This window comes from Pseudonaja textilis, chromosome 1 (assembly GCF_049901715.1).
Source record: "Pseudonaja textilis isolate UNSWEBS1 chromosome 1, rPseTex1.2, whole genome shotgun sequence".
Taxonomy (NCBI): domain Eukaryota; kingdom Metazoa; phylum Chordata; class Lepidosauria; order Squamata; family Elapidae; genus Pseudonaja; species Pseudonaja textilis.
The window spans coordinates 99,989,605-100,014,940 of NC_141990.1; the positions used below are offsets into that span (position 1 = coordinate 99,989,605).

Below are 25,336 nucleotides of genomic sequence, written 5' to 3' on the forward strand. Positions count from 1 at the left end.
TTGAGTTTGGGAATGGTCCTTGCTCGGAACGGAGGATGTTTTTGAAGAGGGGATTGTAAAGGCAAATACCAGAACGCCCCGGTGTTTTTTGTTTGTTTGTTTGTTTGTTCAATCTTCTGCTCGCGCTATTGGCGAGTGGAATCTGGGAAATCCACTACGCGGGGCGGGTGGCTGGGTAGTAACTTGTAGGACACAAGCTTTGTGAAGACGTCTGCTTTAGCTTTTTTTTTTTTTTTCCTAAAGGACTTCTGCTTTCGTGGATAAAAAATGCACGTCGTCGTTTGCATGAAGTTGCATCCCTCTGTTCCTAGGAGCACCCCACGCGGGTGTGAATAACATTCACTGAGGCCAATACTGTGTTGAGGCAAAAATTCAAATCACAGGCACTGAATAGCAATAGCACTTTTTAGACTTATATACCGCTTCACGGTGCTTTACAGCTGTCTTCTAAGTGGTTTGCAGAGTCAGCATATGGCTCCCAACAACAATTTGGCTCCTCATTTTACCGACCTCGGAAGGATGGAAGGCTGAGTCAAATTGAAGCTATATATATAGCAAGCACTACTTGATGTTTTAGCTTTCTTAAACCTCCTCCCCCTCCTTTATTTTTCCGTCAGGAAAAGAGTTTTAAATATTCACACCAAGAAATCGGATTCATTGAAATCAGCGAGACCCACCCACCACCACCACCATCACCCCGCGTGGATATGCCTAGCTTTGCCCTGCGACCATCACTGAAACCGCTCAGCAAACGAGGGGGTTCCGTCATTTGCGATATTACAAGCCGTTCCCGGGACTGCCTGCAAGTCAGTTGCGCCCGTTTAACCCACGCCACTCCCGCCGAGGATCGGCTCCCTAAGAAGCTGAGAATTTCCCCTAAAAGACGGTTACACTGGGGAAAAAAGCTCCCGTTTAAAACCGTTAGCGAAGCATCCCTGAACATTCTACGGGTGGGAGGAGCTCTGCTGTGTAACGGCCCTTTGGTGGGCGGGATCTCGCAGGGACCGTTTGATTGGATGAAACGAGCGTGGGAGGGCGGGGATTCCGCGAGAGAGAGAGAGAGAGAGAGAGAGGAGGCGGGGCGTTATCTCCACGGTTACGGGGGAACGCAAAATCGCTGCGGAGCTTTCGTGCCGCGCTGTTTGCCAAAGCGAAGCGTAGAAACCCCGCTTGGCCTCATCCTGCAGTAAGTCTTCCCTGGGTGGCCCTTTCATCCGTTTTCTGCGCCGGCAACACCCGCCAAAAATGATTTCATCAAGCTCATTTGTGCCCCCCACCCACACGCACACCTCGCGCCTTAGTCAAGATTGTCGAGAGGGAATGAAGTACCACGCTGTGATCCGTTGGGTTTTGTTTCCATATTTTTTACCTCGCTTTTTTTGGTCCGTGCTCTCAAGAAGGGCTTTCACTTGAAAGAAAAAAAGAAAAAAAAACCCAGCCCAAATGTACTATTAGTCATCATACCCGACGCGACTGAGAAATACCTCTAGGAAGAGGTTGTTGGCAAATCTGGCTTCACAGGAAAACTTTTACCGAGCTGCTTCTATGCTACAATTCTTGTGGCAACGATATATTGATGAGGCTCATAGGTTATAGGTGGGCATCATGTTAGTTGAACCGATGATGCCTGCTGTCTGCATGGACACATCCAATGGTTTTCTTGTCAGCATTGCAGAAACTTATAGAATCAAAAAAAGAGTTTTTTTTATTGCGGAAGTATTGTGCAATCGCTTTCTTTCAGGATTTTTATTTTTGCTTTACTATTATTTTGGGATTCTTAATATAGTCCGTAGTCATAGGGTTTTTCTGATTTTCTCCCATTCAAAATCTAAGTGCAACCCTCTTGTTTTCCCCCAGATCCTGTTACTAGTAGCAGGTGTAAAAAGTAGTAAAGATCTTAATAAATAATTCTCTTTTAAATGTAGATTGAATGATGGCATCTCCAGAAGATGAACAACCTTACCCTTTTGTAGATATATATGATGAAGATGAAGCTGACAGAGCCTTCCTTTTGTCCAAGCCTACTTGCTTTGTCATCCTTGGAAAACCAGTAAGAAAAAGTCCAACATGATTAAATTAACACTTTAAACAGACTTAATTCAAAATACAGCCACATATATATCTTTATTTAGAAATCCAATGAAATTCCATAGGTTTTATTGCTAGAAGAAGGTCCATGTAAGTAATAAAATAATAACATCTGTGGAACATATGAACTCCTGAATAAAATTCATAAAATGGTACTGTCAGTATGGCAAACTTTTCCTTGCCAGGACATCTTTTCTAGATCACTGCTAGAATGTAGAATATGGCATGGCATGGCATGAAATATGGATTTCAGGGTCTCCCCAATCTGGAGATATTCTGTCTCTGATTTTTTGACTCTGGATGGGTAATACTCTCCCAGCCAGAGCTGATGCATAAGTTGGGGTCCTCTTGAATTCATGATTCTTGCTTAAGGAGCTGGTGACAGCTGTAACTAGGAAGCTGTTTGCACAAATCCATATTGTCAGTTGACTCCATTCATGAATCAGGAAACTTCCATATCTACTCACATTTTAATCAGCTTCCACTTGGGGGTATTGCAATGCGTTATTCTTGGAGCTTCCTTTGAAAAGCAGTCAGAGGCTGTAACTGATCCAGAATGCAGCAGAACATGTAGTTTTGGACATATCCCATAGCATACCAAGGTATCACTGTTTCATGAGGGACATTGTTTTCAATAGCTTCCAAGTCTGGTTATAACCCATGCATGGCATGAGGTCAGGTTATTATGGGACTAACTGTTTCTGATGGTTTCTTCTCACCAAATCAGACAAAATGGATCTGCTCTGGATCTGTTAAGCTCTGTCAATTAGTTGGTCCCAGAAAGCATACCTTTTCTGTCAAAGTGCCTTCCCTTCCCCCTCCGCTAACATTCAGATGGCCCTGAATTTGAAAGTCTCTCAGAAAGTTTTGAAAATCTTTTCTGTCAGGCATTGAGGCTACAATGTTATCTGAGATCAGTAGGTATTTTTCATGATGCATTATGGGAGTATTTTGCTCACTGCCTCAGTTGCTTTTTACTGTATTGTATTGTACTTATTCTATTTTATTGCTGTCTGTTGCAGGCAGGCAGATAAATGACTGTTCTGCTATATCACAAAGTATAGTAGCTATAGGGAATCATTATATAGAGGCTCATAAAATCTGTCGTTTTCATTCCACAATGCTGAGTGTCACAATCTTATTTTGCAATATATCTTATGAGTTGGCTTCTGTCTAACTAAACTCATGTGCCTGACCATGCACCCTCCTTGACTTTGCATTAGAAAACAAATTGTATTGATTTCTGTGGATTTATTTCTGTCATGCATTTGAGATGCTGCTGCATGGAGTTACAATTATCTGACTGATAATTGCAGTGGATCTAATTTAGCAAGCCAAAATTTATATACACTGTTAATGTTTCTGAATTTATTTGATTAGACTCTTGAAATACTCATTTGTATGATTAAAAGTTGCTTACCATGATGGCAGGAGAATTTAGTTGCATCTATACAACTCTGTTCTACTTTATATTGATCCCAATAACACTTCTGAGGGGTATTCCCAGAGTAAATCAGTTCATGTCTTTCATATACTTACATTAATTTAGCATCTGAATATTAATTTAGTATTATTTAATGTTCCAAGTATATTGGAATTCTTTCAGCTATGATCAGTATTGTTATGCTGGCTGAGAATGATGAAAGTCATGTTTCAACATGTCACACTGTTGAGTAACCATTAAACTGTTCCTTAAGTACAGAATTAGGAAAATAATTATTGAGTAATGCCAGTATAAGTTTTATCTCTCTCCGATTTATTTATCTTATTTATCCTCCCTCCTGACTGGCTCAAGTTTGACTCAGCCTTCCATCCTTCCGGGGTCGGTAAAATGAGGGCCCTGATTGTTGGGGACAATCTGGTGACTCTGTAAACCGCTTAGAGAGGACTGTAAAGTACTATGAAGCAGTATATAAGTCTAAAAGTGCTATTGTTATTTAACATTTACATTTAAATTTCCTCTTTACCATTTCTTGCTACTGGGAAAGTTCATCAGAAAATTTCAAGTTTTATATCATCAATGTACTGATGAGACTCATGATTTATACCACTACCCCAAATCAGACTGATGATGCCATTGAGGTGCCTTAAGAGTCTAGAGGGAGCAGAAAAGGCTTAAACTGGGTCGTAGGAAGAAGGAATTACTGTTTTACCATTGGGTTTGCTGTCTGTTTTAGTGTTCTGTCTTTATAGGATAGTACTGTACTATCCCTGAAAGAGCATGCCCATGAAGAGAAAGAGAGGTGTTACAGCTAATGGGAGTTCCTAGCTCTGGCTGTTGTACAAGTTGGACTGGGAAGATCTTCCTGTAGTGATTCATGTCATCATCACCATGATGTTTAGACTATTGCAACAGATTCTATACGGGGTTGCCTTTGAAGATCACAGTGCAGGCTTCTAGGTGCAATTTAAAATGTTGGTGTTAATCTAAAAGTCCTACACAGCTTAGCACATCTTAATTGCAAACTGCATTCTCCATCTGGAATTGACCTGGCCAGTGCAATTACCCAAGAGAAACTACAAGTAGTGTTCCACTTTAGGGGTGAGGAGGGCAAAATTTGGAAGTGCTGCTTTTTCAGTGGCAGGATTGGTCCTTTACTGCAGCCTCTTAATGGACTTCTGGTTGGTTCCCATACTGGCTGCCTTCTGGAAATTGTTTTAAACAGATGTCTATGAAGATTCTCAGCCATCCAGATAATTGTTATCCCAAAGGTACTTATCCAAAAGGCAAATGAACTTTCTTGGGTTTTTTTCCTTTAAAAATGTTTCTGATCTCAGAACTGAAGAAGATTCTTAGATGAGGAGCAAAACATTTTCAAGGGGGAAAAAACAGGGGTGTGTTTCTACCGGTTCTGTCCACCTCTGTAGAACCGGTAGCTCTGAAGAGCAGCAGACATAGAACCAGTTCTATGTCTGCTGATGTTTTTGCCCACCTGGACTCTTACCTGACCTTTATTTCCTGATTTTTCAACTTCAGCTGCCAAACGAGGCACAACTGCAGTTTAAAAAGCAGGAAAAGAGGGCTGTTTCAAAGGCTGCTTCTCTGCACGCAGCATGCTGATGACGATTTACAGGCGCACAGCTCTAGCGTGCAGGGAAGCTCGTAAATACTGAACTGGTAGTTAACCTTGTATCCCACCTCTGGGAAAAATCCATATAAGTCTATTTGCCTTTTGGAAAAGCACTTTTATTTTAGATAGTGCTCTTCTGGAAGGTATGTAGGCCTTGATTCCAACTTGTTTTAATTATAGTTTTATTTTTATATATTTTATTTTATAGTTTTATTTATTTCATGTTTTCATTAGTTTCTGGAACTTAATACTTATTGTTTATTGTATGTTGTTGCTTGTGTATGTTATGCAATAAGCTGCTCCAAATCCTCAGAATTTAGCACTTTATGAATATGATTAATTGATTAATTTAAAAAATTCAGCAATGGGACCAAGCTCCTAATGTAGCACTATCAATTTTGCTTTGTAAAATTGAATGGTTTGCTAATATATTAAGTAATAGTATATATTTACTAGAAGCAAGCAAATGCATGATCTTAGCCCTAGTTTTCTTTGCTTCTTTTTATCCCTAACATGAAATCTTACAACAGATACATAGCACAGAACATAGAATCACATTGATTTAACTACCAGAGCTAATTACTTAGAAGTGTCAAATATATCTTTGCTTTGAAAGGTAGCAAGGACAAGAAGGAGTCCATTTTTCAATAAAAAATTGGAACAGTATATATTGCATGTTAGGAATATGTCACCTAACAGGTATTTGGGTTAGAAATATATAAACCCCAGGATAAACATTTTAAAACTGTATCTTTAAGAAAATGCAAAACTGTAATTAGGTGTGGTTTCTCAAATGGCCATAAGATGGAGCCAGAAACCTGGGTTGTCTTAGTCTCAGAAGAGAGTGTGTCTGAGTGAGTATCTCTGTTTCCTTCTGTTGGAAAGTATTGCCGTGTTCCTCATAATTGACTGGTATTCATGGATTTGATGTAAGTCTGATACTGAACTGTTTTTGATACTGGAATTTGTTATTGGATTATCCCTGGATTGAAAACTGATCGATTTACCTGTGAATGACTTTGGATTGCTTGTTTGGACTTTGCTTAACGTTTCTGGAAGTAAAAACCTACATTTACCGTACAGTGTATCTGTGTGCTGTGTGTGTATTATTCAAGCACTTCTCTCAAATACCTCTCCCTGTATGCGCTCATTCTCCTAATGGGGAATTACCTCAACATTGCATACACTATTAGAGCCATATAAAGGATTTCTGACTTTCAATAATGTGTATGGAAATTCTAGTCACTCCTTATTATAATAAATATTTCAGTTATCATTGTTTCATTCTAATTTATTACATTTGAAGTACTTCATTCTAGTTTTAATAATCCTTTTCTTTTTGTTTTTCTCATTTTAAGGGTGTTGGGAAGAAAACATTAGCTAAAAAAATAGCCCAGTTTTGGAAATGCACTCTTGTAGATGGTAAATATAAAAACTATATTCATTTTACTATATGTCATTCTATGCATGTTTGTATAATTTCTAACATTCCAGAGACCTATTTCATTAAAAAAGGCTGCAACCTTTTTATGAACTAACATATAAATTCAGAAGAGTTTGACAATGTATATTCTTCTTCTGTTGGAGAGATTTTTAACTTTTAGCAGATACCACTGGGAGTATTACTATATTTCTATAAAAATGAGGTGCAAAAAATGGGGAAATGAATCTAATGCTTTGGAATTTGATTTCTGATGGTGAAATAAGATATTCTCCATCCACCCCTCTTAGAAAAACTTCTTTTAAATATACTGATATTAAAGCTAACTTTTTTCAGCTCATTTATAGGTAGTATCAGTGGCAATATAGACAATATCTATATTACACATAAAGTGTGTAATAGTGTGATATAGTTAGAGTGTTACTTAAAACAACAACAAAAAAACAACCCTATTCTATAAAGTTAATATTGGTACCGTCAATCTCTAAATTAAAAAATTATAGTATTCTATCTATGATTTTCGTGTGATTTAACCTGTCTCCTACTTTCCATATTCCAATGTTGTCTCCCATTCCATTATGGTCATACAAATATAACAGATACAAATATAAGACCACCAGTTGCTATATACATTTTTGAAATGAGCCCTGACAAAGTCAGTAATGGTCACTTTCGTGAGAATAGAAAAGGAAAAAATATTGTAATGATATGTAATTTTTTTGTTAAGGGATTAATAAATTGCTTCTGCTAATCTCTGGACTAGGCATAAATCTTCTTCGTTGTATGAAAAATCAAAGAGTTGGATCAGAGTTTTGTTTTTTTAAAGTCCATATGGTGGGCATGGCTATGCTATTGAAGCCCCACCTTCTGTATATTTGTGCAACATAAGCATTCCCTTAATCTTATGGAGGATATGCCTTTCAATCTTACAGAAAATTTCTTTTTAGCTGCCTCAATTTCAGTAATAGTTTGCAGATTTTCTTCAAGATATTTTACCAGCAATTTATGACTAAAACATGCTTGAGTCCAGCCTTTCCCATTCCACTTAAATTGCCCTTGCCATGATTAATTTACCTAGGGAGTATGGAATAACTGAAGCGATTAGAGGGAAATATATATTTTCCATCAGGTACAGCTTTTAGAAATCTATTGTTGGTTTTTAAATTAAGTTCTCCTCGGGGATATTCTGGCCCCCCAGAGAGACTACCTTACCTTTGGGAGCCGTAGTTTTTACATTAAATTTGTAAGAGTGAATAAAGAATGTGGCACAGCAAGCTAATGATTGGATTCCGGCTTGTTCCTTTAGAATTAATTTGGCATCAGCAGGTTTCTGAGTAAAAACCTAAAACTATGAGGCAGCATGTACCTGATTTTCCAGTTTGTTCCCAGAAGCATCATTTCTTTGAAGTGCTATCATTAGAACATAATTACAGTGATTTGCAAAGAATCCTGCGGCAAGACTAAAATTTCTGAATTTTTAAAATTGCAATATAATTTTATTTAAGTTCTGAAAGGGAAATTGTTTATATGAGCCTGCTTTTGTTATCTGTTACTGTAAAATTAGAGCAGGCAACAATTGGAACGTGGGAGCCCTCTGGTGGCTAAAAGTGTCTTTTATTTTGTGGCGATCATGGTCAACTTCTAGATTATGAAGTGCACAGAACTATAATTAGACTTTTCTATTTAAATAGGAGTTTTAATGATTATGATAATTATCAGTCCATGATAAGTACTTTGGAAATCTAAAATTGGCTTTAAAGAAAAATATATTGATTCATTCTTCTCTAAATCTGTAATAGTTTAAAAGAAAGAAATGGAAAATATTTAATATTGTTTTAGAATACTTTGATCATATTTGGACTCTGGTCAAATTATAATTGGAAGATACAATGCAGCTATTGTACAGGTAGTTCTCAAATTACAACAATTTATTTAGTGACTATTTGAAGTTACAATGGCACTGAAAAAAGTGACATGATCATTTTTCACACTTAAGACCATTGCAGCATCCCCATAGTGACATGATAAAAATTCAGACTTTTTGGGACTTCCGGTTTGAGCTTCTTCAGCGATGGACCAAAATCCGTGATTGTGCACGGTTTCGATCCGTGCTCACCGCCTGAGCGCCCCAAGCCAGCTGGTTTCAGGGCTAAGCCACCCCGTAGAGGTGGTGAAGACGGGGGAGACCGTCACCAGAGTCGAGGAGAGCCACATCTCTCCTCCCCAACTGGCCATTACTCCCTTTCCCGAAGGCGATTGCAGCGGTGTTCAGAAATGGCCACCTCAAAGAAGAACTCGACCAGAAAAGATTGTGTAGGAGGAAGATAAGAGAAAGTTTTGACTGACTGTGTTGAACTGAAAAAGCAACAACATACGGTACCCTGAAATTTAAACTGTAAAAATAACATTGTTCCCAAAGAAGATTTTGAAGCGGCGAAGGAGAGAGGAAAGGGAAAGGATTTGGGTTTTTTTTTCTCCTTCCTTCCTTATACTGACAACTAAGAGACTTAAATAAGAAATTGATAAAAATCCGCTTTGACATTAATAGGCATTTAACCTGAAAATAAAATGTCAAAGGGATAATAAAGGATTTTGGATACTTAAAAACTTTTAAAAGCAGGAAAGGAGAGAAAAGAATAAAAAGGGCAGGATCTGGAAAAATGGAGGAGACTGCCTGGAACTAAAAGGAATTTACAGTGAAACTTTAACAAGATTCCTAAAAGATACATTCCAACTGAAACTTGGTAACAAAATAAAAACAAGCCCAGGAAGAGAAAGTAAAAAAAGAAGCAAGAAGAAACAGCTTTGGATAATTTGGATTACTTGGTGATTTTTGGATTTTTGGCTATTGCATTTAAATGACTAAAATCAATTGGGTGGTTGTTTAAAAGTGTTTAAAATGGCATCACTTCTAGAAGAACTGAAAATGGAACTTAAAAAACAGAAAGAAGATGCACAAGAAGGGAGAGGTTCTTTTGGCTTCGTATTTGAATTCCTAGAAATGGAGATCTGGAACTATGAGAAACAACAAGAAACGCTTGCAGAACAAGAAGATGGAGATGGATTTTTATGGAAAAGGAATGTATGAGCTTCAATGTTAAAAATGTTGTTTTGAATTGCCATTTAAAGTTATCAGAATTCTGTTTTGCATTATACAGTACTGCATATTTACATGCACACAGCACCATCTGAACTTTTTTTTAATTTTTTTTCTATGTGATATATTCTTTTAGCTTTTGAACTTATAAATGAAAATGTAACAGCCGAAACAGAATATGGACTGAAGGTAAAGCCTGTACTTATTTATTTACCTGGATTTTGAGGTATAGTTTTATATTTTATTCTTTAGTAAATTTATAATTTATAAAGCCCAGTTCAGCTCACAGCTTTGAATTATTGCAATTTGATTGGATTTGAAATACGGGCAATGTACCAAGTTTACTGGCAGACCACATATTTTGTATACAGGTTCATTTTGGGGTGTCTTCAGTATAAGACAATGTAGCAGATAATATACAGTAAAAGACTGTAAAAGAATGTATTCGGTATCTTTAAGGTGATGCTATAAAAGAAAATGGAAAGGAGACAGAGGGAGGGAGGGAGTGGGGAGGAGAGAGAGTGGGAGGGAGAGGTGGAGAGGGAGGGGGAGGGAGGGAGAGAGAGAGGGAGAGAGAGAAGAAAAGATTTGTGGGAGTTGTAGTCCAAAATATAAAAGAAGCAATATGGAGAGCACCTGAATAAATTTTTTGATACAGTATAAGGTAGCTTTGTATGCTAATTATATATCCCCTATTATATATTCTCAATGCAATTCAATATTTTACATTGTTCTCCTTAAGTGTAAGGACCTGCTTTACCAAGGTCAAAATGTTCCTGAAGAGTTGGTGATAAAGATGCTTATGATCAAGCTGGACTCACCAGAGATTAATCACTTTGGTATGAATTGCTGCATCTTCTTTTTTCCACTAGCTATTAAGTAAGCTCATCATAATCCTAGAAATATATACCTCTGATTTATTTATTTTCCTATCTGTTCCGTGGATTGTATGGGATTTAGAAAGCCAATTTAGTGTAGTGGCTAAGGCATTAGGCTAGAAACCAGGAAACTGTGAATTCTGATACTGCCTTAGACACAAAGTCATCTGGAATGACCTTGGGCCAGTTACTTTCTATCCATCCTGGAAAGGAGGTAATTGCTAGCCACTTCTGAAATATCTTGCCAAGACAACTTTATGGACTTATTCAGGCAGTCTCCAAGAATTTCAACAAATTTTAACAGAAGAAATAAAAAGAGCCAATCTAGCCATCAGGCTAGAATCTAGGAAAGTCCTAGTCCTGCCTTAGGCATGAAGCCTGCTGAGTTACCTTGGGCCAGTCACTTTCTCTCAACTCTAGGAAGGAGGAAATGGCAAACCACTTCTGAAAAACCTTGCCAAGTAAATAGCAGGCAGTCTCGGAGAATTGCAAATGATTGAATAGGGGGAAAAAGAGGGATTTAGAGACCACCCAATTCCCAGACAACTCTGGGTGGCTCTGTAAGGCAGTGAGGGTTATATAGGGTATATGGTGTTAGCTATGGTATTTGCTAACTTTGAGCATCGGCATTACACAAAAGAAAACACCCTGGTAAAAATGAGATTAGAGAAGAAAGTGGAGGTTTTTAAAAGTTGTAGAAAAAAAGTGTAGCTTATCCGGTTTACAGGAAACTGTTGCTCTTTCAAAATTGGGCATCTCTCCATACCTCTCCCTTTAGGAAAGAAAATAAGAAAAAGTGTAGCAAAGCACATATGGAGATCAGAGGGGAGAGTGTACGTTCATTCAAGGGGCCAGTAGGTGCAGGCTGATTCTACTATCCCAGTTTATCAGATGGACTTCCAATAGCATAGGCATTGAAATACTGTACATCAGATTTGACACACCTTGGAACTGCTGCTGGTTGATCTAAAAGACTTCCTTGGTCCCTCCAGCTTTGTTATTCTGTTATTTTGATCTAAGGGGAAAACACTGTTTTCATCCATAAAGCTATTTGTTGGTTGGACACAGCAGTATAAAATGTTTCCAGGAATTGGTTGTACAGTGGTTAGATACAAATGAAGAAAGACCCATAGTCATCCCATAATTACTATAAAATAAATGTTAAGTGTGGGTTCTGTAAGTACTGTATAATCATATTTGCATTTTCCCCGCCCCCTTGCAGGTTATGTTCTCTGTGATTTCCCTTCTCTTTCTGAGGATTTCATGTCTACCCCAGAACAAATAGATGTGATTAAAAATTTAAAATTAAAACCAGATTTCCTGATTAATATTAAGGTAATCAGCGTTTGAAAGTTCTTAGTAAATCTTGTGTTTATTTTATAACTGTGCTTCATACCCTTACAAATTATGCTTTGTAAAGCCATCCTTGTCTCCTTTAAACCCATTGTCATAAAAGTAGAAGTTGCCAACTGCCTTTTATTAGTTTGAAAAGAAACTGCACCTCCACATTAGCAATAAAAGTTTTCATTTTAAGATCTCAGAAAGAAGAGCTACAAAGTTATGTTATTGGATTTGAAAACAATGATCTGTTTTCCCCATGTTCTAACTAGTGTCCTAACAATGACTTGTGCCAAAGAATCACTGGTCAAAGACAACAGCCTGACACAGGACATATATTTAAAAGAGAAGATTGGGATCCTGATATTATTGAAAAGCGTAAGAAAAAGAAGAAAGAATTCCGTAAAGGTGAAGAAGAGGATGAGGAAGCAGAAGAGGAAGAAGAGGAAGATGAGTCAAACGAAGTAGTTTTCCCATATTTTCTAAAAAACCAATTATTTGTTTCAAATAAAATAAAATCTTGGATCATTCTCAACACTTTGTTTAATATTTGTTAAAATTCTTCTTTAATAAAGTTAATCAAATTAAGTTGTACAACAGTTATACACAGAGGTGGGATTCTACTGGTTCGGACCAATTCTATAGAACGGTTATGATTCTGTGGAGTTCAGAGAACCAGTAAATCGTGCCCCTGGCTGGCCCCGCCTCTCTCTGCCTGCCCCTTCCTTCCCCTCCCCGCCCAGTCAGTCCTTATCGCGCATAGGCAACATTTCGCGCATGCCTGACATAGCTGACTGTGTTCTTCCCTGCCCAATCACTCCTTATGATATTTCTTTTTTGCCCCCTCCTGACAATCAGCTGTTCCTATTATCAGCTGTGACAGGATTCCCCTTGCTTACTTACTGCTTCACCCAGGAGACTTCCCTGAGGCCCAGAAAGGCAAAAAATGGAGAAGGGGTGCAGCATCCCCCCCCTCCATTTTTTGCCTTCCTGGGCCCCAGGGAAGCTTCCTGGGAGCAAAAAGGACCCCTCAGGAGGCTTCCCTGGGGCCCAGAAGGCCCCAAAATGGAGCATGGGGTGCTGTATGCCCCCTTTCTGCATATTTTTTCCTTCCTGAGCCCCAGGGAAGCCTGGAAGCAAAAAAGCTCCCCCAGGAGGCTTCCCTGAGGCCCAGAAGGCCAAAAAAACGGGAGTGGGGGTGCAAAAAAAAGCCACACCGACCCAGTCACATGACCACACCCACCTAACCACGCCCACAGAACCACACCCACAGAACCGGTTGTTACAAAAGTTGAATCCCACCCCTGGTTATACGTAATACCCTAATTCTACATGCTGCATTTTGAGGGGGGAAAATCCATTGTCATTTGTAGTCATATTAAAGCTATATGTCTTTAATTAGCAGTATTACTAACCCTTTATATTTATCCATTTAATAAGATGATTTGAACTTTATAGAGTTACTTTAAAGACCCAGACCTAAGGCATTTGGCTGGCCTGCTGAAGCAAAGAACTGGCTGGGATCTCCTCCCATTCCAAGTATAAAATTGTCTTTGACTAGCATAGTTCTATTTTAGCATTGGAAATAGCATCCTTCAGAAGTAGCAGCCTTGTTTAGGTGATGCAGGATAAGTTTTATGACCTCTCCCCCTTTCTCTTTCTCTCTCCCTCTCTCCCATCATCCATCCATCCATCTATATAATCTATCTATCTATTTATTTATCTATCTAATCTATTGCAGAATTCCTCAACAGGAAAATATTTTTTTTTAAAAACTTACAAAATCACTTCAATTTTAGTAACTGGAATTGCATATTTGTTCAGGAATGAAGTTTTATTAAAGGTTCATTTTAGCCTGTAACTAAGCCAGCCACAATTTTATTTTAAATAATTGAAAATTGTTTTCAACTAATTAATTTTTTCTGTATGTATTTATTTTTAAAAGGGGTGTTTTTTTTCATTTCACCTAGGCTGATCAAATTATGTTGACAGAAATTTTGCCAACTTTAGTGCAAAGGCCAGAAGATTTTAAGGAAAATGCACAAAAGAGAATTGATCTCTATAAAGATACTCTGCTGCGTCCTCTAGAGGTAAGATAAGGATATCTTTTGCACTTCTGTGCCATAACATCTAGAAGTAAGAAAAGAAGGAAATAAAAAATACCAGCTATCAATGTTGTAACTTTTATTATTGCTGGTAAGCTTAGATAACTATATCATGAATCCATGCACAAATGCTCATCTTTAGCACATTGTACTAAACTTATTATTATAATTCATGAACTTTCAAGGCCTACTTTACATATTATGGCAACACATGGTTTGATTAATAATAGTTCATTGAATAAATCACAGTTGGCTGGATTTATAAGGTAAATTTTAAGCATAAAGTTTATTTATTTATGAAAATTATATACTGCCCACCTCACTATCCAAAGTGACTCTTGGTGATTGTGGCCCAACTTAATATTTTTGGAGAACCTGGGTGAGATAGTACTGCAGAGTGCCTAGGACTGTATTATGGATGTGGATCTGGGAAAGAATGCCATTTTTTAAAAAAAATTAAAACAATATTAACTCTTTTGGGAAGATTAAAGTGTGGTTTCCTCAAAGTAGCAGGAAACAACATTACAGATTTTTTTTTCAATCTTGATTAGAGGAATGTTTGAAACTGCAAAGTTGGGACAAGGGTAGAGGACCATACTAAACCATAAAATGTGACATACAGCCCAAATAGCTATTCCACATATTGTGTTTTCTACCCTACACTTTCCATTTTTCTTATTCCTTTTTTAATTATTATTTTATATTAGGTTTTTATTTTTGTAATCTTGACTTTCAGTGAAATTACTACTATATTTAAAAAAAGAGCTTTTTCCCTCTGATTCTACTATATAAGGGACAAGATTCCTTATTTAAAGCATCTAAAATCAAAAAGGGGCACAAAAGTAATCATGGTTTCATCCAAGCTGTAGAATTAGTACTACGGGAACCAAAATATAAAATATTTTAAAAATCAATTATATTCTAAAATGCCTTGACTCTCTTTTATAAATGTGGGAAGGAATCTCCTTTTTTCCTCATATGTCCATGTACGTTTATCAAAAAATAGGAACGCATGAATGGGGTTCTGTACTGGAGGTTTGTGTTTGCAGCCATACTGTAGAGCTGTTGCTTGCCAAGCCATTGCATTTGGTTCTAAAGCGGTCTTCCTTGCCACACGGACTGGTTGTTGAATGGATATGTAAATTCGATATTGTCCTCAGTCAAGGAATATAATATGGACAATGAGGATAAAGTAGAATATGGCTCCTCTGCCAGCCCAACATCTCTTCTTTGTCAAATTCTAAACTGTGTTCACTCATAAGTACAATTGAACTTATGCAATTCTGGCCTCTGGATTGCATTAAGTTCAATTGTACTTACGAGTGAAGTGTTTGTCCGCACATTTCTTGCCAAATAAATATTGTAGTTACAATAATATTAGATATTTAGAAAAAAGTATGTCAAAAAATAACTGCATGGGTTTTTTTCCTCAGACCTGTCAGTGCAACCATTTGAGGCCATGGGATCCAAATCAAATCCTATCTATATATTCAGTCATATTTCTGTTTTAAAATTTCAGGAATTAATGGCTGAGCAAGACTCTCAGTATCTTTTTGAACTCGATGGAAACAAGAATGCAGATGAACTTTTTAAAGTAAGTAAGGAACACACACTTATTTTCAATGCCAATTATACCCTATTCCAGTTTCAACCCTGCCTCCTTTAAGGCAACAGGGTTTCTACAACTTGGCAATGAGTTTTTTGTCTCTATCCTATATGTACAAGACAGTTCAATATATAGATAATACTAATATTATTATGATATTAATGTATCAATATTAAAAACCTTTTTAGAAATTGCAGAGAACTATGCTTCCCACCTGCTATCTTTTATTGATCAAGTTGTTTATTTTAAAAAATGTACTGAAGTAGTCTTTCAAATTGGTTTTATATTTCAAATCCAAATACCAATATTACCTAAAGATATTTTATGCATGAACTGTTATGTGGTTTTGCTCAGTCAGTAATAACCCGCCTTGAATCCATGGGCCAACGGTATGGAGCTCTCATAACCAAGCTTCAGAGTGCAGACGAAGAAATGTTAGATGGTCTGGAAAACGTAAGTGTGATATTTACATGTTTTCCTATTGGTTGCCAGTAGAAATAGCACATATTAAAGAGAGTGTTGCTATAAATGCTGATAATAGATGTTTCTTACTCAAAGCAGATTAAAGCATATGACACACCTTCAAAAAATGCCTTAGATACAGATGACAAGCCGAATGCCCCATTTTGGCCAGCAGAGCCTTGCAGGAGGCCATCCAACTGCAAAACAGGGCGCAGGGGGTTGTGTGCAGCCCCCTGCACTCCATTTTGGATGCCAGAGGCTCCGCAGGCCAGTCCTTTACTATTTCCAGGCCGGCCCCAGGGGCCAGATTTAAGCACCCTGCGGGCCAGATCCAGCCCACGGGCCTTGAGTTTGACACCCCTGCTTTATTGTTATTGTTTATTATGTGCTATTTGTTTTTATATCATTTAACCTGCCTTTATCATTTTTAAAAATCTGGCAGTGAACGTGTCTAATACTTTCTCCTCATATTTTCCCCACAAGAGTAATCCGATGAGATGGGTTGGGCTGAGAGACTGGACCAGTAACCTAGCTGGCTTTCATTTCTAAGGCAGGACTAGGAGTCATGGTCTCCCAGTTTCTGGGCCAATGCCTTAACCACTAGACCAAACTGACTATATAAATAAAATATTTCTACATTTCATTTTTAAGAAAAATCCCAAAAATATAATGATATCTTCTGATAAGAGCTTATGTGTAAACCTTTTTTTATCATCATTGAGCCGTGATGGTGCAGTGGTTACAGTGCAGTACTGCAGGCTACTTCTGACTGCCAGCTGCCTATATTTTGGCAATTCGATTCTGACCAGCTCAAGGTTGACTCAGCCTTCCATCCTTCCAAGGTCGGTAAAATGAAGGCCCAGATTGTTGGGGGCAATATGCTGATTCTATAAACCACTTAGAGAAGGATGTAAAAGCTCTGTGAGGCAGTATATAAGTCTAAGTGCTATTGCTATCACTCAGTGGCATTCATATAACAAATAATTATTTTAACCTTCAGCAGCATGGTTAGAATTAGTGACAAAATGTTTGAAAATATGTGATGGTAAAAAAATACCCGTCACTTTCCTTTACAATATATTTTCCAAGGGCTTCAGTTGTTTTCTTTATTTTGGCCCTCAGGATGAACTTTTTCGGATACTTGCGTCTTATAAACTTGTAGGACCTAGACATCGATGGCGTCGCAGTAAGTGGGGCCGAGCATGTCCTGTGGCTTTAAAAGATGGTGACATTATCATGGGAACCGCAGACAATGCTGTTAGGTAAGTAGAACTTTATTACCCCTTAATACAAAATCCATTTTTCTAAAGCTGTAGTTCTGTATTTTTGCTTTCTTTGCAGCTTCTTAGGTAAGATGTACCTGCTTTCTACAGAAGAAGCTTTGAAACAATTCATGCTGAATCCCCGTTCCTACCTGCTGCCTCCTATGCCACTTCCACCTTGTAAAGTACTGGTAATGGGCCCTCCATTCTCTGGGAAAACAACCCTGTGTGAGTTGCTTGCAAACCATTATCAGGGAAAGGTGGGTATAAATTCACTTTAGAATCAAAATCTTAAAGTGCCTGTTTATAGAATATCTTAAGCACAATGCCTTTCACAACCAAGAGCTTGGTATAGAACCACTGTCAGGTAGTGCTCCATTCAAAATTCACGAAAGAAATACTTAGACTCCTTTAATTAGAGAAAAGATATCTTTTACTGAAAATGAAGTGGTAGCAACAATAGAATTCTGAATCTGAGGAATTAGGCACGCAAATCACATATACAAAGTGATGGAAGTGTTCCCACCCCCAATAGTTCAAATGATTCTTCCAATTAAAAGTTGTGAATATGATCATGTGGACATCTTCAGGTGGTGATGAGGCCTCTGTCCATTGACCTTGGCATATTTTGATAAAGGGTTGCAGCTGCACAGAGAAAAGAAAGCTAAGCGAAAAATAGAAACCTAAGCAAGAATTTATACTCCCCGCCCTCATTTTATACAACACTAGAATGTAACACCTCCAGCTCGCTTCCCAGATTTTACCCCCTCCTCCCCCTGTTACTAATGGCAGCCAAAAGATGCAAAACAATAGTAGAAGATCTTGAAGGCTGACAACCACAAAGAATATACATATCACTGAAACTGGGAATTGTATTCGTAATCATTTATTCTGTGACACCAATTATTAAAGGCCAAGTAAATTTTCCTTGGATTTCTTTGTCACCTGATTCTGTTGAGCCCTACAAATGGCTGTTCAAAGTTTCTTGCTTTAAAAGTGGCAAAAGCAATAGGGGGGAAAGGTTTTAGAAAACCTTGCATTTATTTATCTATTTATTAGGTTTCTATATCAACTCTTCTCTGTGGTCAAGGACATTTATATGGGTATCTGCTTTCATACTATTTGTTTATTAAATTTTTATACCACCCATCTCCCCTACAAGGAGACTCTGGGCATTTGCGCACACAAAATTCAGTGTACAGTTTAAAAAATGACATTCTATGGTGTTTTCATATTCAAATATAACAAGATTGTTGTTTTTTTAATGAAATATTCATTTTCACTATAAAATTTGGGAAATGAAACATGGAAGGCAGAGCGTCAGTATTAGGGTTAGGGCTGTTGAGGTTCCTACTTTGTATTGGGGGCGGGGGGGAACAGGACAAACTTATAGTGTATCTGCCCCTTCCTCTCTAAGAGGCCATATTCAATGGTTTTCTGTAGGTTCTTGACATGGATGCTCTTCTGAAAATGCATTATGAACAAGCAAGGATAGAACTCATTGAGCAGACCCGAGCTGAAGCAATCCTAGTAGGCATTGCCAGAGTGAAAGAGAAAATGGAAATAGAGCAGCAACTGAAGGAACAAGGTGAGATGGTTCCATGTCAAAGCTAAGTTGTTCAGATATCATTGTTTTGATTCAGAAATTATGTAAGAACGTTTCTGCAAGGACTTGCTGAATGAAAGAATGAGCATTGGAGTGATTGACTGCAAGCAGTGAATTGCTATTTAAAATGAGAAGGATGAGGTCATTTTTTGCTCATCTCCATTGGGATGTTGTTTTTTTAACATTTAAACATTTTCTTGGTAAAGTAAAATAAAGAAGAGATGAGGAAGTACAACCAAAATTATAACATTTTCTAAATTTATCAAAACAAACATGCAAAATATAGTACTTATTGTCATTTTAAAAAGAGATATCCATAAAATACTGATGTAAAACTCAATCTTTCAATATATTATTATCAACCACAGAGACCACCCATTATTCTATCAGTATTAATACAGTATGTTATTTCAGTGAAAAGTATTTATTGAATATTATTCTTGAGTTGGTTATTTATTCTGGTTTTATATTTAAATCTTATTTATCATTTTATATACAGACTACCAGGAGTTTCTCTGGAGCTTGGCTGTATAAAAATTCATCCATCCAACCAACCAACCAATCAACCAGCCATACGTTTTTATTGCCAAATAGCTTCTAGCTCAGTTTTTCTGCCAACATTTTTCACTCTATTAGAACATGTTTGAATCCAGTGGCAAATAGGGGGAGGGGGAGGGTTTCGCATGAGTGGTGGGTGAGCGCATGTGTGCACAGCTCCATTTACATGAGCAGCAGGCAAACGCATCCGTCACTTGCACAAATGAAACTGCATGCATATGTTTGCCTGCTGCACACACAAATAAAGCTGCATGCAGGTGCTCGCCTGCCACTTCTGTGACCCAGTTCTTTTTTTTTTTTGTAAAATTTTTTATTGGGTTTGCACAAAACATAATACAAATAAAATATCTTTTTTTGAGAATAGCATGATCCGGGGTTATCACTTCTCTATACAGACACTCAATTTAATATTCATCTTTGTATTCTATTCCATATCTTATTACTATTTTAGCATTTTCTCAGTGATTTTTCCCTTCCCTTAGTTTTCTCAACCTTGTTTTTAATTATCTCATTCCTTTCTAAATTCAATTATATATCTTTCTCTAAGATTCAATATTTTTCAAATCATATTTATATTTTTGTCTGTCCTGTTTCAATTTCATATTTTCTTTTCTCATTAAACAAGTTTTCCCCTGTAGTTACTGATTGGAGTATGACACCTTTGTATCTTTTGATTTTTGTCCATTCAAATCTTATTTCAATTTATGCCTTTGCAATTATAACATTCAATATCTAACCTTTATTTTATAACACATAACTTTTGCCAATCGAATTCTGCTTGGTACATTCTTAAAATGCGCACTAAGTTCCTAAAAAAAATGTATATAACAATAGTACATAAAAAAACATTTATTCTATTCCAATTCAGCTCAACCATTAATGTTAATCACAATCTTCCATTAACATTAATTAACCTCTTTAACATTTATTTTCAATTAAATATCATACTTCCTTAGGAACATTTATAATATTTCCATATTTTTTTCATATTTCTCTTCACTTAAATTTTTATAAATCATTGATAACAATTAGAATGTTCCCATCCTTTCCTAATTTTATTCTCTCATTATCTTTATTTCATTTATTTGTTAACAAACATTCCATTACATTATCATCTCTTCTGTTTCTTTCTAATATTGTAATTAGTTGTTTGGTTGTTTTTTCAGATCTTAAATTTTTCACTCTCTTTCCTGCCTTTCCTTTTTTTCCCCCACATAGAATTATTGGCCATTAAAAATGGCTTCTTCTTTGTCCCGCCTTTCTTGTTCTGGAAGCATTTCTTGTTGTTTCTCATAGTTCAAGACCTCCATTTCTAAGAATTGAAATAAGAAGCCAAAAAAACTTCTTCCTTCTTGTCCATCTTCTTTCTGTTCTTTAAGTACCATTTTCAGTTCTTCCAAGAGTGATGTCATTTTAAACACTTTTAAACAACCACCTGATGATTTTAGTCATTTAAATCCAATAACCAAAAATCCAAAAACATCCAAATGATCCAAATAATCCAAATCTGTTTCTTCTTACTTCTTTTTTCCACTTTCTCTTCCTGGGGTTCTATTTATCTTGTTACCAAGTTTCAGTTGGAATATATCTTTTAGGAATCTTGTTAAAGTTTCACTGTTAATTCCTTTTTCTTCCAGGTGGTCTCCTCCATTTTTCCAGATCCCACCCTTCTATTTTTTCCTTTTCTCTCCTTTTCTTCTTTTAAATTTTTAAATATCCAAAAATCTTTATTATCCCTTTGACTTTTATTTTCAGCTTAAATGCCTATTAATGTCAACGTCAATTTTTATCAGTTTCTTGCTTAAATCTCTTAGCTGTCAATATGGGGAAGGAAAGAAAAAAAGACCAAATCTTTCCCCTTCCCTCTCTCCTTCACCGCTTCAAAAATCTTTGGGAACAAGTTATTCTTTATAATTCAAATTTCAGGGTACCTTATGTTGTTGCTTTTTCAGTTCAACACAGTCAGTCAAAACTTTCTCTTATCTTCCTCCTGCACAATCTTTTCCGGTCAAGTTCTTCTTTGAGGTGGCCATTTCTGACCACCACTGCAACCGCCTTCGGGAAAGGGAGTAATGGCCAGCTGAGGAGGACAGATGCAGCTGTCCACGATCCTGCTGGTGGTCTCCCCCCTCTTCACCACCTTTATGGAGTAGCTTTTGTCCCGAATCCAGCCAGCTCAAGGCGCTCCGGCAGCGAGCACAAATCGAAACCGCACATGATCGCAGATTTCAGTCTGTCGCCAAAGAAGCTTAAACCGGAAGTCCTGTGGCCCAGTTCTAAATGGGCCGCAGCCTGGTAGTGGGCCATGGTCCAGCTGTTGGGGACCCCTGCTCTCTCTATATTGTCTTCCGTTGGAACCAAAAATAATCTTCACCAGTAGTGGGATTCAATTTTTTTTTTACCATTTCTGTGGGTATGGCTTGGTGGGCGTGGCAGGGGAAGGATATTCCTTTCCCACCTCACTCCAGGGGAAGGATACTGCAAGATCCCATTCCTTCCCCACCCCACTAACCTGCTTTCCAGCTCTGTTCCCCTGTGCAGGGCAACAAAAGAAGACCCAGCTGATCAACTGGGACTTGGGAGGCAGCAAATGGATGAGGTGGGGCCAGTCAGAGGTGGTATTTATCAGTTCTCTGAACTACTCATAATTTCCGCTATCAGTTCTCCAGAACTGGTCAGAACTGGCTGAATACCACCTCTGATCTTCACTAATCTTCCTTTAGAGGAGAGATTGAGCAGCAATGTTGCAAGGCTAGGGTGGCAGTTTCATAAATTTCATAAATTGATTAAACCAGGGACATTTCCTCATAGGGTTTGTATCACTCCCAAATCGTGAACATTTCCTTTCTATTGTTTGTGTTCGGCAGCTACAACAACTGTAATCCCAACTAGCAAAATACTAATAATTAAAAAGTGCCTGCTAGCACATTTTCCAGCTGACAAATGTTTTTAAAAGGCATACGATTTTACAAGTGGCTCATAGAGTGGCTAGATGTAAACCGAGGTGAAATGGAGGTAGGGAAGGCAAGCTTATTATGCAGATGCAGGTTATGAATAACTTCTCAATTAACAAATGTAATTTGTTAAATGCCCATTGTGTTTATTACATCTTCTGAAATTGTCTGAAATCTTTCTTTAATAGAAGTATTTCCCATTAATTATGTTAACTTTTTTATATAGCTGAACTATATGCTCAAGAGTTTGGTGACAGTGAGGAAGAGGAAGAAATTCCCACAGAGGAAAAAAGTTCAATTCTGCCTAGTGTTTCAACAATTACTAGTGCAAAAGGTAATCTAAGGATTTGATTTTTCATACATTCTATAGAAGAATATGATATACACACAGAGCTCTCCCTGCATAGTGAAGTAAGCCCCATCCTTGGAATCTAGTTGTTTAGGTTGTCAGAAGACTTGTAATACAATTTGTTTTAGAATAGAACAGAACAGAACAAAACAGAACAGAACAGAATAGAATAGAATACTTTATTGGCCAAGTGTGATTGGACACACAATGAATTTGCCTTGGTGCAAATGCTCTCGGTATACATTAAAAAAAAATACATTCATCAAGAATCATAAGGTAAGGATACAAAGATAATCATAAGCATACAAGCGACAAAGTTACAGTCATGCAGTTACAAGTGGGAGGGGATGGGTGATAAGGAGTGATGAGAAGATTAACAGTAATAGTAGTGCAGACTTTGTAAATAGTTGAACAGTGTTGAGGGAATTATTTGTTTAGCAGAGTGATGGCTTTCGGAAAAAAACTAGTTGTTCTGGTGTGCAGTGCTCTATAGGGTTGTTTTGAGGGAAGGAGTTGAAACAGTTTATGTCTAGGATGTAAATATTTTCACAGTCTTCTTTTTGACTCATGCAGTAATACAGATCCTCAATTGAAGGCAGGTTGATAGTGATTGTTTTTTCTGCAGTTCTAATTACTCTCTGAAGTCTCTGTCTTGTTGAGTTGCAGAACCAATCCAGACAGTTATAGAGGTGCAGATGACAGACTCAATAATTCCTCTGTTTCAGCAGCTCCTTGGGCAGTTTGAGCTTTCTAAGTTGGCGCAGAAAGAACATTCTTTGTTGTGCTTTTTTGATGATGTTTTTGATGTTAGGTGTCCATTTTAGGTCTTGTGATATGATAGAACCTAGAAATTTGAAGGTCTCTGCTGTTGACACTGTGTTGTCTAGTATTGTAAGAGGTGGTAGCATGGGAGGGTTTCTCCTAAAGTCTACCACCATTTCTACAGTTTTGAGTGTGTTCAGTTCCAGATTGTTCCGGTTACATCATGAGGAAAGTTGTACAACCTCCTGTCTGTATGCAAATTTGTCGTTGTCTTGAATGAAACAATCTTATGATATGGAAATAAATCTAGCATTATTTCTCAGTTGCTGTAATATGATAAAATGGGGGTAGGGGGTGGCAGGGAGTGAATATTTTCATTTGTAAAAGAGTCTGCCTGCATGTTCAAAATAACAGGACAAAATCTTTTTTTCTGATACAGAAGCATTACTTGTACATGTAGATTTGTAAGTGGAGTTTTTAAAATCTATATGGTCCCAATCCTGAAGCTGAGATTTTACCATCTTATAATGAATGATTCATTGAATTAATTAAAAAATAATAGATCATAATTTACTACTATATGAAGTAACAGCAACAAAGTTCAGACTTTTCACAAACATTCTTCCTTCCCTTATTTTATTAAAATAAGGTGAAAAATTGAAGCTTTTGTTTCCATTTTTACTCCTGCCAGTTCCCTGTGATGCTAAAAGCCAGTGAGTTATTTATCTATTTAAATCATCCCAGTCCTGAAGCTATTATTTATAGTTGGTTTGTTCTTATTTAGTTGAAATTTAAATAAACCGCAGGTAAAGTGTTTTTTCACTTGGCCAGTCTTTTCCTCTACTATATGAAGGAAGGATGGGAAAATATGTGCCATACGTTATTTCTTAATCTTAAATTGAATTATTTTTATATCAAAGGAGGATAGTCATAATTATGAAAAATTATGAAGTAACAGTAAGCAAGATACAATAGATAATAGACACATTATTTTTATTTTATATGGAATTTGAAAGCAGATCTGATATCCATGCAAGTCCATTTTGAGGACACGATTACATATGCTGCACTGTATTTTATGATTCATGGTTATGCCCAACTGGTTTAAGCAACCAGATATGAGTTTAAGCCTGCAATCCTATTCCAATTCCCTAGGATTAAATTCACCTGAATTCAATGAGACTTACTTCTGGGTTATCACATGTTGGAGGGTGGTGTAAGTCAACATTCCTTAAGCTTTTGTTTGCTAAAATTCATTTGTTTTTATTTTTTTAATTTTCTCTCAAATTCTCTCCCATTTTTTTATTTCCCAGCTGTAAATATTTAAAGACCAGGCATGTCTTTGTGAGAATTATATGTTATAAAAGCATGTTGTCCATCTCTTTAGCAAAATCTAATAAACAGTGGAGAAAAAAGGATTCTCTAGTATATGCAAGCTATGGCACAGAAGAAGAAGAAAAATTAACCCTCGCCTACATTATTCTCCTGATCAAAATTTTTCTACCAAAGTTGGGGATGTTGTTCCTTTGAAGCACATACGGGTAGTTGACTTAAGTGACTGAAGTCACAAGATCACTGATAAAAGTGACTTAAGACTGTTTTTCACACTTACAACTATTACAGCATCCTCATGTGATCAAAATTCAGATACTTGGCAACTCATATTTATGATGGTTGTAGTGTTCTGGGGTCATGTGGTTACCTTTTGTAACCTTTTGACAAGGAAAGTCAATGGGGAAGCTAGATTCACTTAACAATT

At 37.1% G+C, this 25,336-nt stretch overlaps 1 protein-coding gene across 1 annotated transcript in view; it reads left to right on the forward strand.

The window, feature by feature from the left end:
* The first annotated feature begins 1,122 nt into the window (after positions 1–1,122).
* Positions 1,123–25,336, forward strand: part of AK9 (adenylate kinase 9) — a 61,819-nt gene continuing 37,605 nt past the window's right edge. Inside the window, exons 1-14 of the mRNA XM_087919702.1 lie at positions 1,123–1,186; positions 1,926–2,050; positions 6,518–6,581; positions 9,834–9,886; positions 10,440–10,536; positions 11,798–11,910; positions 12,186–12,377; positions 13,884–14,003; positions 15,538–15,612; positions 15,979–16,077; positions 17,209–17,348; positions 17,428–17,608; positions 18,792–18,936; positions 22,693–22,800. Coding sequence (XP_087775828.1) covers positions 1,931–2,050; positions 6,518–6,581; positions 9,834–9,886; positions 10,440–10,536; positions 11,798–11,910; positions 12,186–12,377; positions 13,884–14,003; positions 15,538–15,612; positions 15,979–16,077; positions 17,209–17,348; positions 17,428–17,608; positions 18,792–18,936; positions 22,693–22,800 — 1,507 coding nt within the window. The 5' untranslated portion in view covers positions 1,123–1,186; positions 1,926–1,930. The remainder of the gene's footprint in view (positions 1,187–1,925; positions 2,051–6,517; positions 6,582–9,833; positions 9,887–10,439; positions 10,537–11,797; positions 11,911–12,185; positions 12,378–13,883; positions 14,004–15,537; positions 15,613–15,978; positions 16,078–17,208; positions 17,349–17,427; positions 17,609–18,791; positions 18,937–22,692; positions 22,801–25,336) is intronic.